The sequence below is a fragment of the Liolophura sinensis genome, chromosome 3, assembly GCF_032854445.1.
Source record: "Liolophura sinensis isolate JHLJ2023 chromosome 3, CUHK_Ljap_v2, whole genome shotgun sequence".
In the NCBI taxonomy this organism is placed as follows: domain Eukaryota; kingdom Metazoa; phylum Mollusca; class Polyplacophora; order Chitonida; family Chitonidae; genus Liolophura; species Liolophura sinensis.
Genome location: NC_088297.1, coordinates 24,044,046 through 24,066,190, shown reverse-complemented (window position 1 = coordinate 24,066,190; position 22,145 = coordinate 24,044,046). Strand labels below are relative to the sequence as shown.

Below are 22,145 nucleotides of genomic sequence, written 5' to 3'. Positions count from 1 at the left end.
GATGCTAACTGGCCATATCACGGAGTAAATATTGTTAACTGTAGATCTCACAGGTTCTCCCTTCCCACCCAGGAGCACAGAAGCTTCCCAAACAGACATTAAAGCCACACGACATGGTATTATTACAATGGCAATCTTTTCCACATTTTGTAGGACTCGATACGAAAGGAGACGAAACTGTAAGTGTGGTAATGGGTCACATATAGAAAAAGATGCTACAACACTCAGCATAAAATATAAAGCCATTAACAGTGCAACGTTTTTGGTTTTATTCTGCTTTTTTGTCTGCATCTGCGGTACCAAGGGAAGTCATGGATTATCTGATAAATCACCTGATGCAAAGCCTAGATGAAACCATGGAACGTAAGTTTTTATGTATAAGCGTCATGCCCGAGATTCATATACCATATGTAGTCCGTAAAAGGCGTTCCAAGTCGATAATCGCAAGATCCATTTCCAAAACAACGTTTAAAACTAGCTCCCAAAGACAAAGGTATGTAAGAAATTATACAAATAAGAAATAAAGCCGGTGACACACAAGAGAGAAGCGGCCATCAGTTTTCAATGATGCCGGGCAGACAGTGGATATTCCAGACATGAATTCCATATCAAAGTTCAAATTCGTAGTCCGTGAATGAGTTCCAGGTCAAATAAAAATTAAACAAGTATCTCAGTCGCGCTTTGATTGCAACTGTTCATAAAGGGTTCATAACTGTTTATGTGGCCTACCTCGACTTTAGATCCCCCACCAGGAATAAACGTGCAGATTTATGGGTGGGGCAGAACGGAGTGTAAGGAGTGAACTATTGGCCTTCGCCAGGTTAAGTGTACCTGACAAGAACTATTGACCTAAAATGGTATTAGAAATGGCGAGAGTTGCATTCGAAAACACTACTTTACTCTGCTACGGGCAGCGAGTCCGCGTAAGCATGAGTGCTCATCCGGATGCGAGTTTACATCCTTTGTAGGGCTGTACAAGCAAAGTGATTCTGGTAACACTGCAATATCACTGGAATAACAATATGTATTAAATATTGTAGAGTATGAAGACAAATGTTTTCTATATCAGAAAAATCTAAGTGGTGAAGATAATGGCTGTATCCTATAACTGAATCTATAACCAATATTCATATACATGTGTCTTTACTAAAACGATAATGCCTTTTTGGTGGGTGATTTATATGCAATCATTTATTCTATGGTCATAAAAATTTTGTTATCGCTGCCAGAATGTAAACCTCGGACATGTAAATGAGTTATGCTCGGATCTGAACTTTGCTTTTTCCCATCGCTCTGTTCTCAACTAGATCTTTTTATCTATTAACTGATATATTAATATAACTTTCTTTTCCAAGAAGGGGTCAACAACCAGCTGCATGCCAAATCTCCTGACCTGAAGCCCGCGGAAGTATGTACAAGACTTCCCCACTCACCCGGAACTATCTCACTCACTGAAAATGCCACAACGTTAGGGAACGTCGGCGAAAACAGCCACAGGTAAGTCATCAGTAAATAAAGGCAGGTGTACATGTATGAACAGGTGGGTGTACAGTGTAACTATACAGGCCTATGCTTTAGAGGAGTATTCTGATTCGTCAGAAGATATCAATGTGTTTTGAAAGTGTGCCGTCCTGTAAGTGTTAACATGAATATCTACACTTACCTATCTGACAGTCATTGTTTGTCCATCCGTCTCGACAGCCTCCATCACAATAGGCTTCTCCACACCTCGTCCTGTCAACACAGTGACATTCATCTCCACACTTGGTTGGAGCTGTCTGGTTGCAAACTAAAGCATAAATGGGTCCACAACTTAAGTGACATTTTTGATGTGAAGTTTTAGCACCCGCAAACTAAATGTCCGAACTAAATTGTCTGATGAGGAAGTATTGGTCCTATTCCAGCATAATACCCAGTACAAACATATATAAGTATAAGTGTAAGTATACGGTAACATGTAATTATGGACGAAGGTTATAGGGCGGTCAGCCAAGCATTCAGGTGCACTATTGGCTTTTCTCGGCCAGACACACCACGTGATTCTCAAACTCTCGTTTACTGCCTATGCTCCAGTATTACAAATCTCGCGTGATGGTGGTGAAACACAAGATTCATAGAGTGGTGAATCAGAGCAGTTATAGTACAGAGGTACCAGCTTATGGGTGTAATTATAGAATGGTGAACAAAAGCAGCCACGATATGGGTGAAGTTGTGGTGGAGCAAACCAGGCGTGGTACAGAGGTTACTTTATAATGGTTAACCAAAGTAGGCATTGCACAGAGGTTATTACAGAGTGGTGAAACAAAGCAGCCATGGCACGGAGGTTATAATAGAGAGGTGAACAAAATGAGGCATGGCACAGAGGTTATTATAGAGTGGTGAACAAAATCAGGCATGGTGCAGAGGTTATTACAGAGTTGTGAACCAAACCAAGCACGGCACAGAGGTTATTTTAAAGTGGTGAATCAAAGCAGGCATGGTACAGAGGTTATTTTAGATTAGTGAATCAAAGCAGCCATGGCACAGAGGTTATTATAGAGAAGTAAACAAAATCAGGCATGGCACAGAGGTTATTACAGAGTGGCGAACCAAAGCAGGCGTGGAACAGAGGTTATTTCAGTGTGGTGAACCGGCACAGATGGTATTTTAGAGTGGTTAAAAAAGGCAGGCATGGCACATATGTTATTATAAAGTGGTGAACCAAAGCAGGCGTGGTACAGAAGTTATTATAAAGTGGTGAACCAAAGCAGGCGTGGCACAGAAGTTATTACAGAGTGGTGAACCAAAGCAGGCACGGCACAGAGGGTATTATAGAGTGGTGAACCAAAGCAGTAATGACACAGAGGTTATTACAGAATGGTGAACCAAAGCAGGCACGGCACAGAGGGTATTATAGAGTGGTGAACCAAAGCAGGAATGACACAGAGGGTGTTACAGAGTGGTGAACCAAAGCAGGCATGATACACAGGTTATTTTAGAGTGGTGAACCAAACCAGGCATGATACAGAGGTTATTTTACAGTGGTGAACCAAAGCAGGCATGATACAGAGGTTATTATTGAGTGGTGAACCAAAGAGGGCATGATACAGAGGTTATTTTAGAGTGGTGAACCAAAGCAGGCATGGCACAGAGGTTATTATAGGGTGGTGAACCAAAGAGGTCATGGCACAGAGGTTACTATAGAGTGGTGATCCAAAGCAGACGTGGTGCAGAGGTTTTTATAGAGTGGTGAACCAAAGCTGGCATGATACAAAGGTTATTTTAGAGTGGTGAGCCAAAGCAAGCATGTCACAGAGGTTATTACAGAGTGGTGAGCAAAAGCAGGCATAACGTGACGACCCCTTTCAGAAACAGCGCCTAGGTTTTACTCTCCATATTGTAGTCTATCATGTTGCATTGACCCTGTGACAAAAATTATGACCATTTACGTTGGCACATTTGTTACCTAAATTACTGCTAAGTTCACCCGGGCATCAATAAGTGTGCTACAAAAGAAAACACCTGCATGCTGATACAAGATACAAATATAATTGTGAGAACAGTAGAACATGACAACCACGGGGGAATGACTTGCAACAATTTTCTCGAAAATATAGTATTTGGGGAGTTGCGCAGTCATGCACTGGTGAATTTCTGACGAACAGGTTCTATCAACAAACCAAACCTCGCATCACAGCCTCCTACTCCTTATCCCATCCTTTCATGCGTCTAACAGGTTGTCCCTTCCCACCAGTTATAACAGTTTCCCACTCTTACATATAGGTAAGAACCTTCCTCCCACCCATAATCCCAGCTTCCCAATCTCACATGTAGGTGTCTGACAGATTTTCCCCTCCCACCCGTCATCACAGCTTCCCAATCTTACCTGTACGTATCTGACAAGTTCTCCCCTCCAACCGTTATCACAGCTTCCCAAAATTACCGGTATGTGACCGACAGATTCTCCCCTCCAACCGTTATCAAAGCTTCCCAAAAGTACCTGTAGGTGACCGATAGGATATCCCTCCCACCCGTCATCACAGCTTTCCAAAATTACCTGTAGGTGACCGATAGGATATCCCTCCCACCCGTCATCACAGCTTCCCAAAATTACCTTTAGGTGTTTGACAAGTTCCTCCTTCCCAACCTTCTTCGCATGTCCCATAACAGAGGTCTTGCCCGCAGTAGAGTTTATTTATACAATGACAGTCTTCTCCGCACTTGGTAGCCTGCGACGTGTCACAACCTACAACACAAACATGCCGTTACTTTAAGTCTTAATAGTTTTAGATTCTCGTATAACGTTTTACAGAGTACTTGTTTTTATGCCCCTTCTGGATGGATGTTGCAAAAAAACTCATAGAAGAAGTGTTATCGGAAGCACTCTTTCGAAGTGTATATACATTGCACAAATTTTAAATAAAAAATATTGAAGAAGTAATTTCTTACAGCAGCGCAAAATAGATTCCAGGTAGATGTAGAAAATACTTTCTTTTGAGTTGTCCGTTTGAAGCTTACGTCTCGGTATGTAGGTAATTATTGACAAGAAACAACACTGAAAATAAATGGTTGAGAGTATAGTTTTAATTTAGGGACTATTTTTACAAAAACGGCCTTAAAAGTTGAAAATTGGGGGCGATATTTAAACATGTATGTAGTAAACACAGGTTCTCTTCTGATATTTAAAGGCTGAAAGTAATTGTGTAATTAACCGTTACAACTATGAGAAAATATTTTTATCTAGTGTAAAAAAAACTGTTTTAATATTATTTCTTATTGTTACAATATTCATTATTAAGGCATCGGCCCTCTGAATGATACCATCTTGAAACTCTCAGGATTATTAAGCATAACTTTGTGAGCCAGCTACAGAGAAAATCGCCAGACCAAATCTGATGAAAAATTACACGGTTACTTCCCATGGTCTGTCGTTTAAAAAAATGGTTGCCCTGTATCACAAGGCTTGACGGCCATTTAAATTTGAAGCATTTATATGAAAGCCCTTTAAGAATCTTTGTCTCTACGACCACTAAACCGAGTTTCTTCAAATCTGGCACACATGACTAAAGTTAGATGAATGAGAATAGCGCCAGAGTACTTCAACTGTAAAAATTGCACACTTGGGTGAATTACATTTCTGAGACCTCCTTGACCTCACGATTATGAATTTTAAAGAATTATTCCCGTTCATGTTGGGGTTTTCGCGTAATCGCCAAAAAAACTTTTCAAAATTTATCACGCGGGCTTAGTGTAACTATAATAACTAATACATCTCGACAAATCAATTATTGCGGATTAATGGTGACTCGCATTATCACATCAGTGTTGAAAATAACATTGATACAAGTTACGCCTGACTTACAACTAGCCAGAAAGTCTTTATGAAGCAAAATAATCCAAATAAAATCACACGATTTCCTTTTCGCGTTGAATATTTTTATTAATAAATAAAACATTATAGACACACACATGCACACATATACAAAAACTTTAAAAAATATTATCTTTGATCGACTTTTCGAATAACTTTAACACAGCGTGAATGTTTCATATTTGATACATTGGAAACATGGCTTGACTGAACATTTATTTATTTATTTGATTGGTGCCTTAATCACAGCGATCACACTGGTGGGAGGCTCTTGGGTCATTGCGCCGCGCTGGCGTGCTAACCTTTCGGCCACGGACGCTCCCTTGAGTGAACATTTTCCTCTCTCAGAAAAACTTTCTTTCAATGGTTACAAAGAGTAAGGCACAAGCAAAGTAGATCGTCTCATATTTACCTGTTGTTGGCTGACAGTCTGATCCAGTAAAGCCGGGTTTACACAGTCCGGTACATGTCCCAGACTTGTCACAGGAGGGTGATTGTCTGTTCGGACAGTCACAGTTGTTCTCACATGTAGGTCCGTACATACCATCCGGACACGGTCCTGTAACAGCTTAAGATAAAACACTACCCATTAAAGTTTGAAGCTTTCATAACCGAAAATATACCACACATCGTGAACAGGAGGCGTATTAATCTTTGTACATATATGTCTCTCTTATTCAAAGTCAATGAAACCAGAAGGATTAATGCTAATTATCACATTCCTTTGATCACGCCGCTCACCAGAACAAAACCAGAAGTGAGCCTAGAGGAAGATACTGACACTGTTCCTGTCTTACGTTTACCAACAATGTCTCCTCATGAATTTTATCCTGCCTTAATTAGAAGACTTTTTAGCATATTGATAACAACAATAGGTTGGGACCTGGGTCAAAAAAAAAGTTCAATTGTACCATGGAAATGTCACTAGAGCCAAAACAACGTAAGCTAGAGTTCATCCACTTAAATAATAATAATCGAATTAATTTTTAAAATAAGTTTTTTATATTAATAATATTTACTAAATTGTAGTCAAAATGTCTCTATTCCTTCTTTCAAAGCTAACTTCATACTTAAATGTTGCTTTCACTTTAAACTTAAATCTTTTGGGTTTTTACTAGATTGGTAATATGCGGTATATAACTTGTGATGTATGACTCTATACCAAAGGTAAAGTATCAAAATATTTTTTTTAAAAAAAAGAAAAAACTGATGAAAACCTTTATTATATTTCTTAGTTTCTTTGACGGAATGAAATGTATTGTAGTGGCAAAATTTTACTGTGGGTTTAAAAGATCATTTTAATTGGAAACTATCATTAAGAACTAATATTTTATACGCCTCTCTCAGCTATAACAACTTGAGAAAGACTATGACTCTCTCTCTTCTTACAACACCGACTAGGAGAGACTACGCCTCTTTGCTCTTACAGCCCTGGCCCAGAAGAATAGGCCTCTGTCTGGTTTTATAACTATGGTTGTACTAAAGTACACCCTCCTTCTCTTGGAGGTCTGACCGAATAAAATTACACACCTATTACAGTGACATTCTTTTCCACATGTGATGCTAACTAGCTATATCACGGAGTAAATATTGTTAACTGTAGATCTCACAGGTTCTCCCTTCCCACCCAGGAGCACAGAAGCTTCCCAAACAGACATTAAAGCCACACGACATGGTATTATTACAATGGCAATCTTTTCCACATTTTGTAGGACTCGATACGAAAGGAGACGAAACTGTAAGTGTGGTAATGGGTCACATATAGAAAAAGATGCTACAACACTCAGCATAAAATATAAAGCCATTAACAGTGCAACGTTTTTGGTTTTATTCTGCTTTTTTGTCTGCATCTGCGGTACCAAGGGAAGTCATGGATTATCTGATAAATCACCTGATGCAAAGCCTAGATGAAACCATGGAACGTAAGTTTTTATGTATAAGCGTCATGTCCGACATTCATATACCATTTGTAGTCCGTAAAAGGCGTTCCAAGTCGATAATCGCAGATCCATTTCCAAAACAACGTTTGACACTAGCTACCAAAGACAAAGGAATGTAAGAAATTATACAAATAAGAAATAAAGCCGGTAACACACAAAAGAGAAGTGGTCATCAGTTTTCAATGATGCCGGGCAGACAGTGGATATTCCAGACATGAATTCCATATCAAAGTTCAAATTCGTAGTCCGTGAATGAGTTCCAGGTTAAATAATAATTAAACAAGTATCCCAGTCGCGCTTTGATTGCAACTGTTCATAAAGGGTTCATAACTGTTTATGTGGCCTACCTCGACTTTAGATCCCCCACCAGGAATAAACGTGCAGACTTATGGGTGGGGCAGAACGGAGTGTAAGGAGTGAACCATTGACCTTCGCCAGGTTAAGTGTACCTGACAAGAACTATTGACCTAAAATGATCGTAGAAATGGTGAGAGTTGCATTCGATCACACGACTTAACTAGCAAAAGGCAGCCAGCCATTGCACACGCATGAGGGCTAATGATTCGGATGCGAGCTTGTATCCTTGGTAGCGCTTTACAAGCAAAGACATTCTTGTAACACTGTAATATCATTGGAATAACACTATAAATTAAACATTGTAGAGTTTAAAGGCAAATGCTTTCGATATCAAAAAAATCTGAGTGGTGAAGATAATGGCTCTATCCTCTAACTGAATCTACAACTTTTATTCACATACATGTGTCTATACTGAAACACATTAAAGACGTACTGGAGGTAAAGGGGAAATGACGCTAAACCAAGTCTCATTTGGTGTTGGCTGTGTATTGCATTCACACTCAAATAAGTCAGTTACGGAAACAGGGGACAACGTGACACCTTAAAATGGCGTCCCTGTTGTACACTGAATCAACACCAACAGTACATACATAGTTCCGTGTTCTGTGATGAAAAGTGATACAGCCGCAAACCATCACACTTCCGCCGCATCATCGATCAGTCTGCACAACACAATTATCAAGATAAGGTTCCCCACCGCGTATACGTCCGTCGGTGTTCCTGAGGTGAAATTCGCCAGAGAAGAGAACGCCATGCCAGCAACGAAGTAACCATTGTCTGTTCACCTTGCTGCTATGGCCCTTGTAGTCAGGCCAATATCAGTCAAAGCAATGGCGTGCTCCCGTTCCTCCGGTGTCAATCGCGACACTGCGTCTTCAGTGCTATTCTGCTACTACAACGATTGTGCGGAGAGCCCTTGCCTTCCCTTTAAACCCGTTTTCTGCACCCAAAAGGGCTTTTCAGGTGTAAAAACGTGTTTTCCTGTCCGTTTTGATGCGTTTTTATGAGGACCCACGCAAAGGCTATCACATCCTTACTCTCAACCGTTTATATTTCCGTTGTTGACTATCGACATATTTTCATGGATTCATCTTGGTGCGTTTTTAAAGCGGTTCAGCATATATTATCAGCGAGAAACACCCACGTCCTTATTTCCCTGTGCAATCATTTCTTCTATGGACATGAAACTTTTGTTATCTCTGCCAGCAAAATGTATACCTCGGATATTTGAATGGATATGCTCAGATCTAAAATTTGCTTTTTCTTATCGCACTTTTCCAAACCCAACATTTTTATCTGTAGCACAGTAGAACATGACCACCACCCAAAATTGACTCGCATCGTCTTATCATCCCACCAGCCCTTGCATCACAGCCCCCTACTCCTGATCCCATCCTTTCACATGCCTAACAGGTTGTCCCTTCCCACCCGTTATAACAGTTTCCCAATCTCACTTAGAGATGAGAAACAGATTCGCCACCCCTTTCCCATTAGTCATCCCAGCTTCCCAATTTCGCATGTACTTGTCTGACAGATTCTCTCCTCCCGCCCGTCATCACATTTTGCCGATCTTAGCTGTAGGTATCTGCCCTCCTATAATGCCCTCCCATCCGTCATCCCAGCTTCCCAATCTCACATGTAGGTGTCTGACAGATTCTCCCCTCCCACCCGTCATAACATTTTGCCGATCTTATCTGTGGGTATCTGCCTTCCTATAATGCCCTCCTACCCGTCATCACAGCTTCCCAATCTCACATGTAGGTGTCTGACATTTTCTCCCCTCCCACCCGTCATCACAGTCACCCAGTCTTACCTGTACGTGTCTGACTGGCTCTCCCCTCCCACCCGTCATCACAGATTCCCAATCTCACAAGTAGGTGTCTGACATTTTCTCCCCTGCCACCCGTCATCACAGTCACCCAGTCTTACCTGTACGTGTCTGACAGGTTCCCTCGTCCCACCCGTCATCCCAGCTTCCCAATCTCACCTGTTGATGTCTGCCACGTTCTCTCCTCCCACCCGTCATCACAGTCACCCAGTCTTACCTGTACGTGTCTGACAGGTTCCCCCCTCCCACCCGTCATCCCAGCTTCCCAATCTCACCTGTTGATGTCTGCCACGTTCTCTCCTCCCACCCGTCACCACAGCTTCCCAAAATTACTTGTACGTGTCCGACGGGCTCTCTCCTCCCACCCGTCATCACACGTTTCCAGTCTTACCTGTAGGTGTCTGACAGGTTATCCCCTCCCATCCGCCATCGCACGATCCATAACAGATGTCTTTCCCGCAGTAGAGTTTATTTATACAATGACAGTCTTCTCCGCACTTGGTAGCCTGCGACGTGTCACAACCTACAAAACAAACATACCGTTACTTTAAGTCTTAATAGTTTTAGATTCTCGTATAATGTTTTACAGAGTACTTGTTTTTATGCCCCTTCTGGATGGATGTTGCAAAAAAACTCATAGAAGAAGTGTTATCGGAAGCACTCTTTCGAAGTGTATATACATTGCACAAATTACATACATAAAAAATATTGAAGAAGTAATTTCTTACAGCAGCGCAAAATAGATTCCAGGTAGATGTAGAAAATACTTTCTTTTGAGTTGTCCGTTTGAAGCTTACGTCTCGGTATGTAGGTAATTATTGACAAGAAACAACACTGAAAATAAATGGTTGAGAGTATAGTTTTAATTTAGGGACTATTTTCACAAAAACGGCCTTGAAAGTTGAAAATTGGGGGCGATATTTAAACATGTATGTAGTAAACATAGGTTCTCTTCTGATATTTAAAGGCTGAAAGTAATTGTGTAATTAACCGTTACAACTATGAGAAAATATTTTTATCTAGTGTAAAAAAAACTGTTTTAATATTATTTCTTATTGTTACAATATTCATTATTAAGGCATCGGCCCTCTGAATGATACCATCTTGAAACTCTCAGGATTATTAAGCATAACTTTGTGAGCCAGCTACAGAGAAAACACCCAGACCAAATCTGATAATACCTTACGCGGTTACTACCTATGATCTGTCATTTCAAAAATGGTTGCCCTGTATCACAAGACTTGACGGCCATGTAAATTTAAAGCATTTATATGAAAGCCCTTTAAGAATCTTCGTCTCTACGACCACTAAACTGAGTTTCTTCAAATCTGGCACACGTGGCTAAAGTTAGATGAATGAGAATAGTGCCAGAGTACTTCAACTGTAAAAACTGCACACTTGGGTGAATTACATTTCTGAGACCTCCTTGACCTCACGATTATGAATTTTAAAGAATTATTCCCGTTCATGTTGGGGTTTTCGCGTAATCGCCAAAAAAACTTTTCAAAATTTATCACGCGGGCTTAGTGTAACTATGATAACTAATACATCTCGACAAACCAATTATTGTGTACTAATGCTGACACATTATCATATTAGTGTTGAAGATAACATTCATACAAGTTACGCCTGACTTACAACTAGCCAGAAAGTCTTTTTGAAGCAAAATAATCCAAATAAAATCACACGACTTCCTTTCCGCCTCAGAAATGGCGTTGAATATTTTTATTAATAAATAAAACATTATAGACACACACATGCACACATATACAAAAACTTTAAAAAATATTATCTTTGATAGACTTTTCGAATAACTTTAACACAGCGTGAATGTTTCATATTTGATACATTGGAAACATGGCTTGACTGAACATTTATTTATTTATTTGATTGGTTCCTTAATCACATCCATCACACTGGTGGGAGGCTCTTGGGTCATTGCGCCACGCTGGCGTGCTGACCATTCAGCCATGGAGGCCCCTTTGAGTGAACATTGTTCTCTCTCAGAAAACTTTGTTTCTATGGTTACATAGAGTAAGGCACAAACAAAGTAGATCGCCTAATATTTACCTGTTGTTCGTTGGCAGTTTGGTCCAGTAAAGCCGGGTTTACACAGTCCAGTACATGTCCCAGACTTGTCACAGGCGGGTGATTGTCTGTTCGGACAGTCACAGTTGTCCTCACATGTAGGTCCGTACATACCATCCGGACACGGTCCTGTAACATCTAAATATAAAACACTACCCATTAAAGTTTGAAGCTTTCATAACCGAAAATATACCACACATCGTGAAAAGCAGGCGTATTAATCTTTGTACATATATGTCTCTTTTATTCAAAGTCAATGAAACCAGAAGGATTAATGCTAATTGTAACATTCCTTTGATCACGCCACTCACCAGAACACAACCAGGTGTGAGCCGAGAGGAAGATACTGACACTGTTCCTGTTTTAGGTTTACCAACAATATCTCCTTATGACTTTAATCGGACCTTAATTAGAATACTTTTTAGCATATTAATAACAATGCGTTGGGACGTGGGTCATACAAAAAGGAAAATTGTAGCCTGGAAATGTCACTAGAGCCAAAACAACGTAAGCTGGAGTTCATCTACTTAATTAATATCAAATTAATATTTTCACAAAATACATTACGTATGTAAGGTCCACGTGGGGAACCATATCATTCAGGACAGTGACATAAACGTATCTGAGGCAGATTTCGAAAAGAAATCTTTCTCACCGAAGTAAACAATCTATAAATGTTATAGAGACCAATGTTGAAAGCTTTGACTGTCACACAATTGTGTCAGCATACACATGTTAGGCGAGAATACTTTTAACTTCTAGTTTTCAAAAATTAGCCTTCCAAGGAAAAGAAAGATTTAAAAAGAGGTAAGCATCAGTAAACCAATCGTTTAAAACTCTTTAAAAAGTCTTTCCTCGCATTTCATATTTTTCACTGATTTAAAATGCAATCAAATGATCTCTCTATTCCTTCTTTTAATGTTTACTTTATATTAAAGATGCTTTCAATTTAAATTTAAATCTTTTGGGTTTTTAATAAATTTAAAATGCTGTATATATAACTAGTGATGTATGACTTTCCATAGCAAAGTTAATGAAGTATAAAAAAAATAGTCAAAAAAGAAAAATCTTATTAAAAACCTTTAGGTTCTTATATTTCTTAGTTCCTTTGACGGAATGAAATGCTATTTAATGACAAACTTTTATTGTGAGTTTTAAAGAAAATTTTAATAATATTCCACACTATCATTAAGACCTATTTTATACGTTTCTCTCTGCTATAAGAACTCGAGAAAGACTATGCCTCTCTCTATCCTTACAACTCCGACTCCGAAAGACTACGCCTCTCTGCTGTTACAACCCTGGCCGACAAATTACAATGACAATCTTTTCCACCTTTGGTTGGACTCGATACTTCACACTCTTAAATATAAAGAGACGAAACTGTAGATGTGGTAATGGGTCAAATGAAGGGAAAGACACGCAGCATGATTTGGTTTCTTTTTTTCCTAGACGTCCGTCACCAATAGAACTCATCAATTATCCGATCAATCACCTGAGGCAAAGCCTAGATGAAACCATGGTACGTAAGTTTTTATGTGGCATACCTCCTGACACACACTTTAGAGAAAAATACGGGGTATCATCATTGCCCATGTCTGACAAATACCTCATACAAACCTTCATATGACCAAAGGGGAATCATTAATTATCTTAAATCCCTCAGCTTAAAAATAAGATAAATATAATTCCGAATATTTAATTCAGGACATTGTAGTCTGTATTCGGCGACTTTAGATCCCCCACCAGGAATAAACGTGCAGATTATGGGTGGGGCAGAACGGAGTGTAAGGAGTAAACCACTGACCTTCGCCAGGTTAAGTGTACCTGACAAGAACTACTGACTTATAGTGATCGTGGAAATGGTGAGAGTTGTATTCGATCAAACGACTTAACTGGTCAAAGGCAGCCAGCTATCGTGCACGCATGAGGGCTAATGATTCAGGTGCAAGTTTGCAAGTTTGCACCCTTTATTTCGCTGTACAAGCAAAGAGATTCTGGTAACACTGAAATGTCTTTTATTTGCATTAAATATTGTAGCGTATGAAGACAAATGTTTTCGATATCAGAAAAATCTGAGTGGTGAAGATAATGGCTCTATCCGCTAAACTTAATTTGTAGCCTTTATTCACATACATGTATCTATACTGAAACGCAAAGAGGTAAAGTAGAAATGGCGCTAAGCCAATTCTTATTTGGTGTTGACTGTGTATTACATTCACATTTAGGTAAGCCCGTTACGCTCTCTTGGTGTTGACGGAAACAGGAGACAACGTGACGGCTTAAAATGCCGTCCCTGTAGTAAACTGCATTAACACGATCAGTCCATAATAGAGGTGTGTCCTGTGATGCAAAGTGATACCACCTTAAACCATCACACGGCCCTTGTAGTCAGGGCTTCAATCACGGCAGTGGCGCACTTCTGTTGCTCAGGTGTCAATCCTGACACTGCATCTTCAGTGCTTCTCTGCTACTTCAGCGATTGTGCGGAAGCCATTGAATGCCTTCCCTTCTTACCCCAAAACTAGTGATATAATTTTGATCGATAGTGCTTTTTTGGTGGGTGATTAACATGCAATCATTTCCTCTATGGCCATCAAACTTTTGTTATCGCGGCCAGCAAGATGTTTACCTCGGATATGTCGATGAGTTGTGCTCGGATCTGAAATTTGCTTTTTCTTATCGCACTGTTCTGAACCCGACCTCTGTATCTGTAAACTGATATATTAGTATAACTTTTTTTTCTAAGAAGGGGTCACCAACCAGCTGCATGCCAGATCTCCTGACGTAAAGCCCACGGAAGCATGTACAAAACTTCCCCACTCACCTGGAACTATCTTCCTCACAGAAAATGCCAAATGACCATTATAAACAGTGGTAAGAGAACGTCGGCGAAAACAGCGAGAGTTAAGTCATCAGTAAATAAAGGCATACATGTATGAACAGGTGGGTGTACAGTGTAACTACACAGGCCTATGGTTTGGAAGAGTACTCTGGTTCGTCAAAAGATATCAATGTGTTTTGAAAGTGTGCAGTCCTGTAAGTGTTAACATGAATATCTACACTCCGTCCTGACAGCCTCCCTCACATAACCCTCCTTCACACCTCTTCCTGTCCGTACAGTGACACTCATCTCTACATTTAGTGAGTGATGTCGGGTCACAGACTAAAACATAAATGGGTCCACATCTTAAGTGATATTTTTTGTGAGAAGTTTTTGCACCTGCCAACTGTATGTAAATGGATTTAAACTTTATCGCCAGGTGAAAATGTACGCAAAGTCAATCACACGTAAAGGGCTGTCCTATAAATTGTCCAAGGCTGATGGGGCTGTGTTGGCCCTATTACAGCATAGTGCCCAGTACTTACACAGATACATGGTAATGCTATCAAACATACCGGTATCTTAAATGGATCTCGATCAATATGATCACGGTACAACAAAAAACCGCCTCAGACAATATCAACCAAGGGATTAAACCACAAGCGTGAAAAGTTTCGGCCTGCTTTTTAACTATCTTAAAATATTAAAGTTAAATTCCAACCGGTTGTATAAGTACACAAAGCAGCTCTTCTGAAGGTTTTATTCCGACGATGTTCCGAATGTTTACCTTGTGGGTTATGTTTTTCTCTATTCCAGAAACTCAGCTCAAGTGCTGAAAAGTGCTTTAAACGAATAAAATCGGAAAAGCCCGCACATCGCCAGATCGGCATGACCATATTGAAGGAACAGAGAAAATCCAAACACCGGATTGTTTGTATTGTCGGATTAATTCTCATAAACAAACCATGCCATTGTTCCTATTCTTGTGCCTGGGTGTACGGCTACAACCGGTGCCGAACTAAAATAGCCCTATATATAGACCTACATCTGTGCTCTAGAGCATAATTTACCTTGGCCTAGCGGCTAGCCTGCTAACTTGACGAAATGACTCGGGATTCTGTCATCAATGAGGTCGTTGTGAGTTCAAGTCCAGCTCATGTTGCCTTCCTCTCCAATCGTAAATGGAAGGTCTAACAGCAGTCTGCAGATGGTCGTGGGTTCCAATGGCCTCTGCACGGTTTCCTCTCATCACTTTGCCGAGCGCCGTCGTACAAGTGACATATTCTTGAGTACGGTGTAAAACACCAATCAAACAAATAAAGAATTTACTTTTCAAGCATGGTTAACTTGCGTAAGGAAATATACATAATATGAAAAAAGTTTCCTTCCCCAACCCTAACAACATCAACTCTGTGCAACATCAACTCTATGCAACATCAACTCTGTGTAACACTAATACTGTGTAACAACAACTCTAACAACATTAACTCTACGCAACATAAACAACTCTGTGCAAAATCAACTCTGCCCAACATCAACTTGGGACAGGGTCTAGTTAAAAAGCTCGGTTCCAGGCTGCAAATCCCATTGTTCATCATTGCTCCAAAACATAGTGCATATCACAGTGTAATCGGGGCCTTGTGGCTCAGTTGGTTAGCGCTGTAGCGCAGCGTAATGACCCAGGAGCCTCTCACCAATGCGGTCGCTGTGAGTTCAAGTCCAGCTCATGCTGGCTTCCTCACCGGCCGTAAGTGGGAAGGTCTTGCAGCAACCTGCGGATGGCAGTGGGTTTCCCCCGAGCTATGCCCGGTTTCCACCCACCATAATGCTGGCCGCCGTCGTATAAGTGAAATATTCTTGAGTACGGCGTAAAACACCAATCAAATAAATAGATAAATAAACAGTGTAATCTACACGTCGTTCAGTGGCCTGGGGTTTGGACTCTACAAGCTGTATATTTTTCTTTCAGTGCGTCATGAAAGACGTCAACATTTATAAGGCACAGCCACCACTAAGACGTTCCGGCTAAGAAGTGTGGCATTCTGGTAATTTATATACTTGTTGTGGTGAGCATTGTATACATACTTAGACCTTTGACTGGCTACTTGTTGTGGTGACCATTGTATACATACTTAGACCTATGACTGGCTACTTGTTGTGGTGATCATTGTATACATATTTAGACCTTTGACTAGCTACAGGGACAGCATACAATGTACTCTAGACGCATTATTACAAATTGGCTACAGCGACAGCACACAATGTATTCTACACGTATTATTACAAACTGGCCACAGGGACAGCATACGATGTATTCTACACGCATTATTACAAACTGGGTACAGGGACAGCATACAATGTGTTCTACACGCATTATTACAAACTGGCTACAGGGACAGCACACAATGTATTCTACACGCATTATTACAAACTGGCCACAGGGACAGCATACAATGTATTCTACACGCATTATTAAAAACTGGCTACAGGGACAGCATACAATGTATTCTACACACATTATTAAAAACTGGCTACAGGGACAGCATACAATGTATTCTACATTATTACAAACAGACAAAAGATGCTTACGAATGAACATGTACAAGTTCCCTAAACTTACATCGTTATAAACTCAAAGGAAAAACTTTTACTCAAGCAGTGCTTCAAATGAATTAACAAACTTACAAGAATGTAGAAAAGGCATGTAGTTTTATGTATCAATAAATTTATTGTACAGTGTATACATTTATGATGCCTTGGCATATTGGCCTTTGGAAACTCGTACATGTGCTGCGACACTGGCCTGTGGAAACTCTTATATGCACTGCCACATTGGCCTGTGGATATTCGTACATGTACTGCCACATTGGCCAGAAGGAAATGCGCACATGTAATGCTACAATGGCCTGGAGTGTTTGACCAATCAGGTTCGGCATACACGAGGGGCCTTTTCCGCTAACAAATGTGTTCAGCCTGGATTTTTATTATACTTATATTATCATTATGTTCACAAATATTATCACAATTCAGATTAAAAGCTGGTGTTTGAATACAAACAACAAAGCTAAATTCAAAGAATATATGAGACCGTGCAGTAGAAGACATTAATTCTCAATGGAGGCCATACATCGGTGTTATGTAAACGGCGTGTTAATTATTTAACTTTCAGTTTCCTGTACACCATTTGTCTCAGGATTTCAGACATGTATAACTGAATAAAGGTACAACTTAGGATACACTAAAAGCTACTTGTACTGAGTTCTATTTGCAATCAACAAATACACCCTTAATATACTCTAAATTCTTCGGCTTTAAATTTTGGACGATAATTCTCAGAAAATGGAAGATGTGAAACTGCTACCAATATAGCATATGGTACAGATTACGACGCTTAATACATGATCTGTCATCTTGATTTGACATGAAGAATTTCAAAGATGCACTATATCCGGCAGTTATTACTATGACTATGATGGACTAACATTGTCTTCGTTGCTCTGGTTTTACTCTCTTTGCTGTACGACTATCATAGTGTCGTCGCTGCTCATGTTTACTCTCTATGCTGCACGTCTATCACACTGTCGTAGCTGCTCTAGTTTTACTCTCTATGCTGTACGTCTGTCACACTGTTGTCGCTGCTCTGGTTTTACTCTCTATGCTGTACGTCTGTCACACTGTTGTCGATGCTCTGGTTTTACTCTCTATGCTGTACGTCCATCACACTGTCGTCGCTACGCTGGTTTTACTCTCCATGCTGTACGTTTTTAATTATGTCTATACACAACAAATAAAGCTGATCAAACTATATTCTATTTCTTTCAAAGAGTTGCCTTGAGTCAGTGACACGTAACAATTCAAGCTGTACACAATGACATGCTGAACGTCCATGTTATTACAAGGAAAATGCAGATAGAATATTTCTGGGTGCTTATATGAAAAGGTGTACCATGACGTGTGACAATTGAAAAAATTTTCAAAATACCATGATTCACATTATCAATTGTTTTTCACATAAAATAATCATTATATTTTCTGAAAAGCATATCTATTAGATAACTAAGCAGCCCTGTTGACCTGTAACATTCCGAGAATAGTAGATGGTTTTATTATGTTGGACGAACATTGACAGACACACAAGTGAATTTCATACACAATAATAGCTTTTCATGGAAAAGTTTATTAAAAATGCATTTGTTTGAGAGTGCAAACCAATTCTAAAGTAAAGAAGTCTGCAAAAAATTCTGAATTAGTGTATTTTACAGAAATACCTACTTTATGTTGGACGAACACAAGACGGACAATGTCCTCTCCAAATGTCCAAATAATATTGCCCTTAAATGCAGCTGGTTAAGAAAATGTAAACAGTTGCTAGTAGAATGATTTCATAAAAAAAAATGCCTGAAAACTGATCTTGTCCATAAAATAAACACTTGAAAAAAACAAAATATATGTTGGACGAACATAAGACGGACAACTTAGATGTTGGACGAACACATAAATTGGATATTGGTATAAAGTGAGAACTATTCTTTCCACTATTGTAGGAAGCAAACAACATATGAAAGTGTGTCAATAATTATTTTAGCCTCCTGTTCTGTACCAACTAGTCAACCACAGCATGCTAATTTGGCTTCATTCTTTACTCGACAGCTACCAACGTTGGAGTTTGTTGCCTTTTCCTTGTTGCTTTTTAAATTTCATTATAGCTTGTGTTCAGTATGTTAGAGAACTCCAATTTTCAGTTGGCATGACTGGCATTTACCCTAAATCCTTTGATTGTTTATGTTTATGATGGCTCCCCATCTTCTACTAGCACTTCCGGTTGGGATGCGTACAACTAAATCAGGAATTTGAACCAAAACTGAGGAAAAGAGAAAGGTGTCAGATTTGTTACTTTGTTGTATGCGGCCCAACCGGAAGTGCTAACCGAAGACGGGGAGCCACAATAAACATGCCGTCGTTTTCATTTGAATGTGGGGTGATGATTTTCTTCCTAAGGAATGAAGGCAAGGCCTCCATGATTGTAGCATGCATATTTGTGTTGGCCTGTTCTTTCACAGGAGACATGGGAAAAGTGCCTGAGGTGCGAGATGGCAGAACTCTGGCACTACTACACAAGAATCAAATAGAATGTTCCACCCCATAGTGGTAGTGAAGGTGTACAGCTATCTAGAGCTACTTCTAAATAAGGAAATGCCCACTTATACCGAACGATCGATGATTGGCTGAAAATGCCCTGGCAGAGGTACTTGGATCACAATGCTGTTGTCTGTCGAAAGAGCAGGTTTCTGAAGACTTTCAAATGTACAGTGAAGAAAGGGTGTTAACGTAGCCTATAAACGCATTATCCATCTTGCTGACAGGAATAAATGAGTACTTGGGGTTTACCGTCGTACTTAACAGTATTTCAGTCATATGACAACGAGGAGTCCTTCTGGTGTGTGCATATATAATGTGTCTTCTTGTGTCAGGGCGAGTCCATGCCGCCATTGGAACATCATGCCAAAGACACCAAACATGACACCTCACCCAGTCACATTATACTGGCTTGAACCTGGATCTCCTGACCTCTCTTGTTGACGGGAAGAAGACTGTGTAAATTAAAAGTCCTCAAAAATATACATGACACGTTGTCCATGAGAAAGAATGTCTGGGGGTGTCAGGCTATGGACCACCTCATCGACAGTAATAAGGTGTACGGTTTCGTCCATTGTCCATTCATCTTGGTTGTTGATACTGGGATGGAAATAGTGTGCATAGAAGGTGCCTTCCGGTGGATCTTCATATTCTGCAGGAGCATCAACCATCTGAAACATGCAGACACATGACTTGTGCCTTAGATGACAGTTCTGCGTGAAGCCGTTCTTTCAACTTTTTGGTGCCACACTGATGGCATTGCCTTTTCGCACATTTTATGTTTGGCAGAGAGCCTTTGGGGTAATCACACAGTGTGATCCCTGTTGCTTCGTACTTATTCCCCAACTGTCTTTCACCTGTTGAGTTGATTGCCTTCAGCTTCATTTCTATATTTACACACTTTTCACATAAGCATGTAAAAAACTTGCCACGGTCTTGAGTTTGAACATGCTTAGGTCTGATTTTAGTAAATTTGCTGTAGGACAGTTTTATATTCGGATTTTCAGACTTGTAAATTTCATATGCAGACCGAAGGGTTCTGGTCATTGTTTGTCTTTGTTTATTTAATTGCTTGAGTACAGCTTTTTTGCCTGAATGAATGTACGAGATGTAAGGCTTCATGTAGAAGTTTTGCACAGCTTCATGTGTGGGAATGTGGATCTTCATGGTAGCTTCATCAAGCTTTGACCATTTCATAAGTGTTGCACCCCGAATTCCCATTTCCCTACAGCATTTTCTCTTGTGTTTTTTCATTCGAGCTACATGACTACCCAGTACACGTTGTTGCTTTGTGTCTTTGGATTTCCTTGATTCCTTCATTTTCTGATAATACTCCTTAAATGTGGTCATTGTGCATTCCAAAAACTCAATTCTTCGCTTCTTATTGGGCATCAAAATTACACCAGACTTGTGCAGGAGTTTTCTTTTTCTTGAAGTACGGCATGCACTTTTAATCAGCTCATGGAGCACAGAGCTGAATTTCGGTGCACTGGTGGGAAAAGCACTTTTCACCCTGCTAACTGCCTTTCTTTGTGCACTAGGTGTGCTGTATGTAGTGTCCGGTTGGTCCATCAAGTAATTAACTGACGACTTCTTGGCCAGTTCCCTGCAAGCCGCCTTTCTCTCCCTGTCTTTCTCTCTCACACGCCTCTTTTTTTGGCCACTCATGTTCATTCTGTTGACAAAAAATACAGGATAGCTTTACACATTTCAGTAAATATGGTTGATCTTTTGAGCAATAAAGGTGTGCTAAAAGTGTACACATGTAGATATATGTGGAATTGTATTTTACTTCAGCTCTGGGTCCAAGTTAGGTTAGGAGAAAGGAATTTTCAGGAATTATGAATGAAACGACAGTCAGTCAGTCAATATTTCACTTGAATTAGAAGGTCCATGAATTTAGAAAAGAATCTCTCAAAAATTTTCATAAACAGTAAAAGAAAAAAAAGGAAAAATCATAAGTTTTTTCACCTGTACTTTTGTTGAGCTTCTCTCCACTTTTGACGTTGCTCTAATTTCTTTTTCCTAGTGCTTGGTGCCGCTACAGATTTTTTTGCTTGTGCCTGTGTTTCAGTCTGTTTGTCTAACGCTCATTTTTTGGCCATCCGAAGTCGAGCCAGTTCCCGATCGTGTGCTTTTTGTTCCTCAGTCCTGTTACTTCAGAACAGTTTTTTTCGTAGTTGTTCTGACATCCTATAGCTATCACTCTGCTTTGCCTTTTCTCTGTAAGCTTTGCATCTTTCGGCATTTGTTGTCTTTTTACGAGCTTGACCAGAATCTCCTGGTGTCTGGAAAAAACACCAGGAATAAGTTAAAAAAACGTTTTGTGTTGTTCTGAGTTCTATGTTCTATATTTATTAATTTGATTGTTGTCTTACACTGTACTCAGGTATATCTCACTTACACAACTGCAGCCAGAATTAGGGTGAAAGGAAATCTGGCAGCACCCAGGGAAACCCACGACCAGGTTGCTGACAGACCTTCCCACATACTGTTATGTTTTTAATTCACTGCCCATCAATCACATATTAACCCATGAATTGGTCTCCAAATGTCTAAAAAAAGGGGACAAAATGTGGAAAAAAGGGGAACAATAATCAAGTTAGTTTAAGGAAGTGTTTG

General features: G+C 39.9%; 1 protein-coding gene across 1 annotated transcript; it reads right to left on the bottom strand.

Moving 5' to 3' along the window:
* Positions 1-19,849: 19,849 nt before the first annotated feature.
* Positions 19,850-21,809, bottom strand: LOC135463583 (uncharacterized). The gene is made up of 2 exons (XM_064740889.1): positions 21,495-21,809; positions 19,850-21,198 (listed from the first exon to the last, which is right to left on the bottom strand). Exon 2 carries the CDS (start codon positions 21,195-21,197, stop codon positions 20,187-20,189), a length of 1,011 nt encoding a protein of 336 aa, XP_064596959.1. The 5' UTR covers position 21,198; positions 21,495-21,809; the 3' UTR covers positions 19,850-20,186.
* Positions 21,810-22,145: the final 336 nt, after the last annotated feature.

Bases quoted from the DNA above. Each gene is read 5' to 3' on its own strand.
- LOC135463583 (XM_064740889.1), bottom strand. From the start codon at position 21,197: ATGAACATGAGTGGCCAAAAAAAGAGGCGTGTGAGAGAGAAAGACAGG.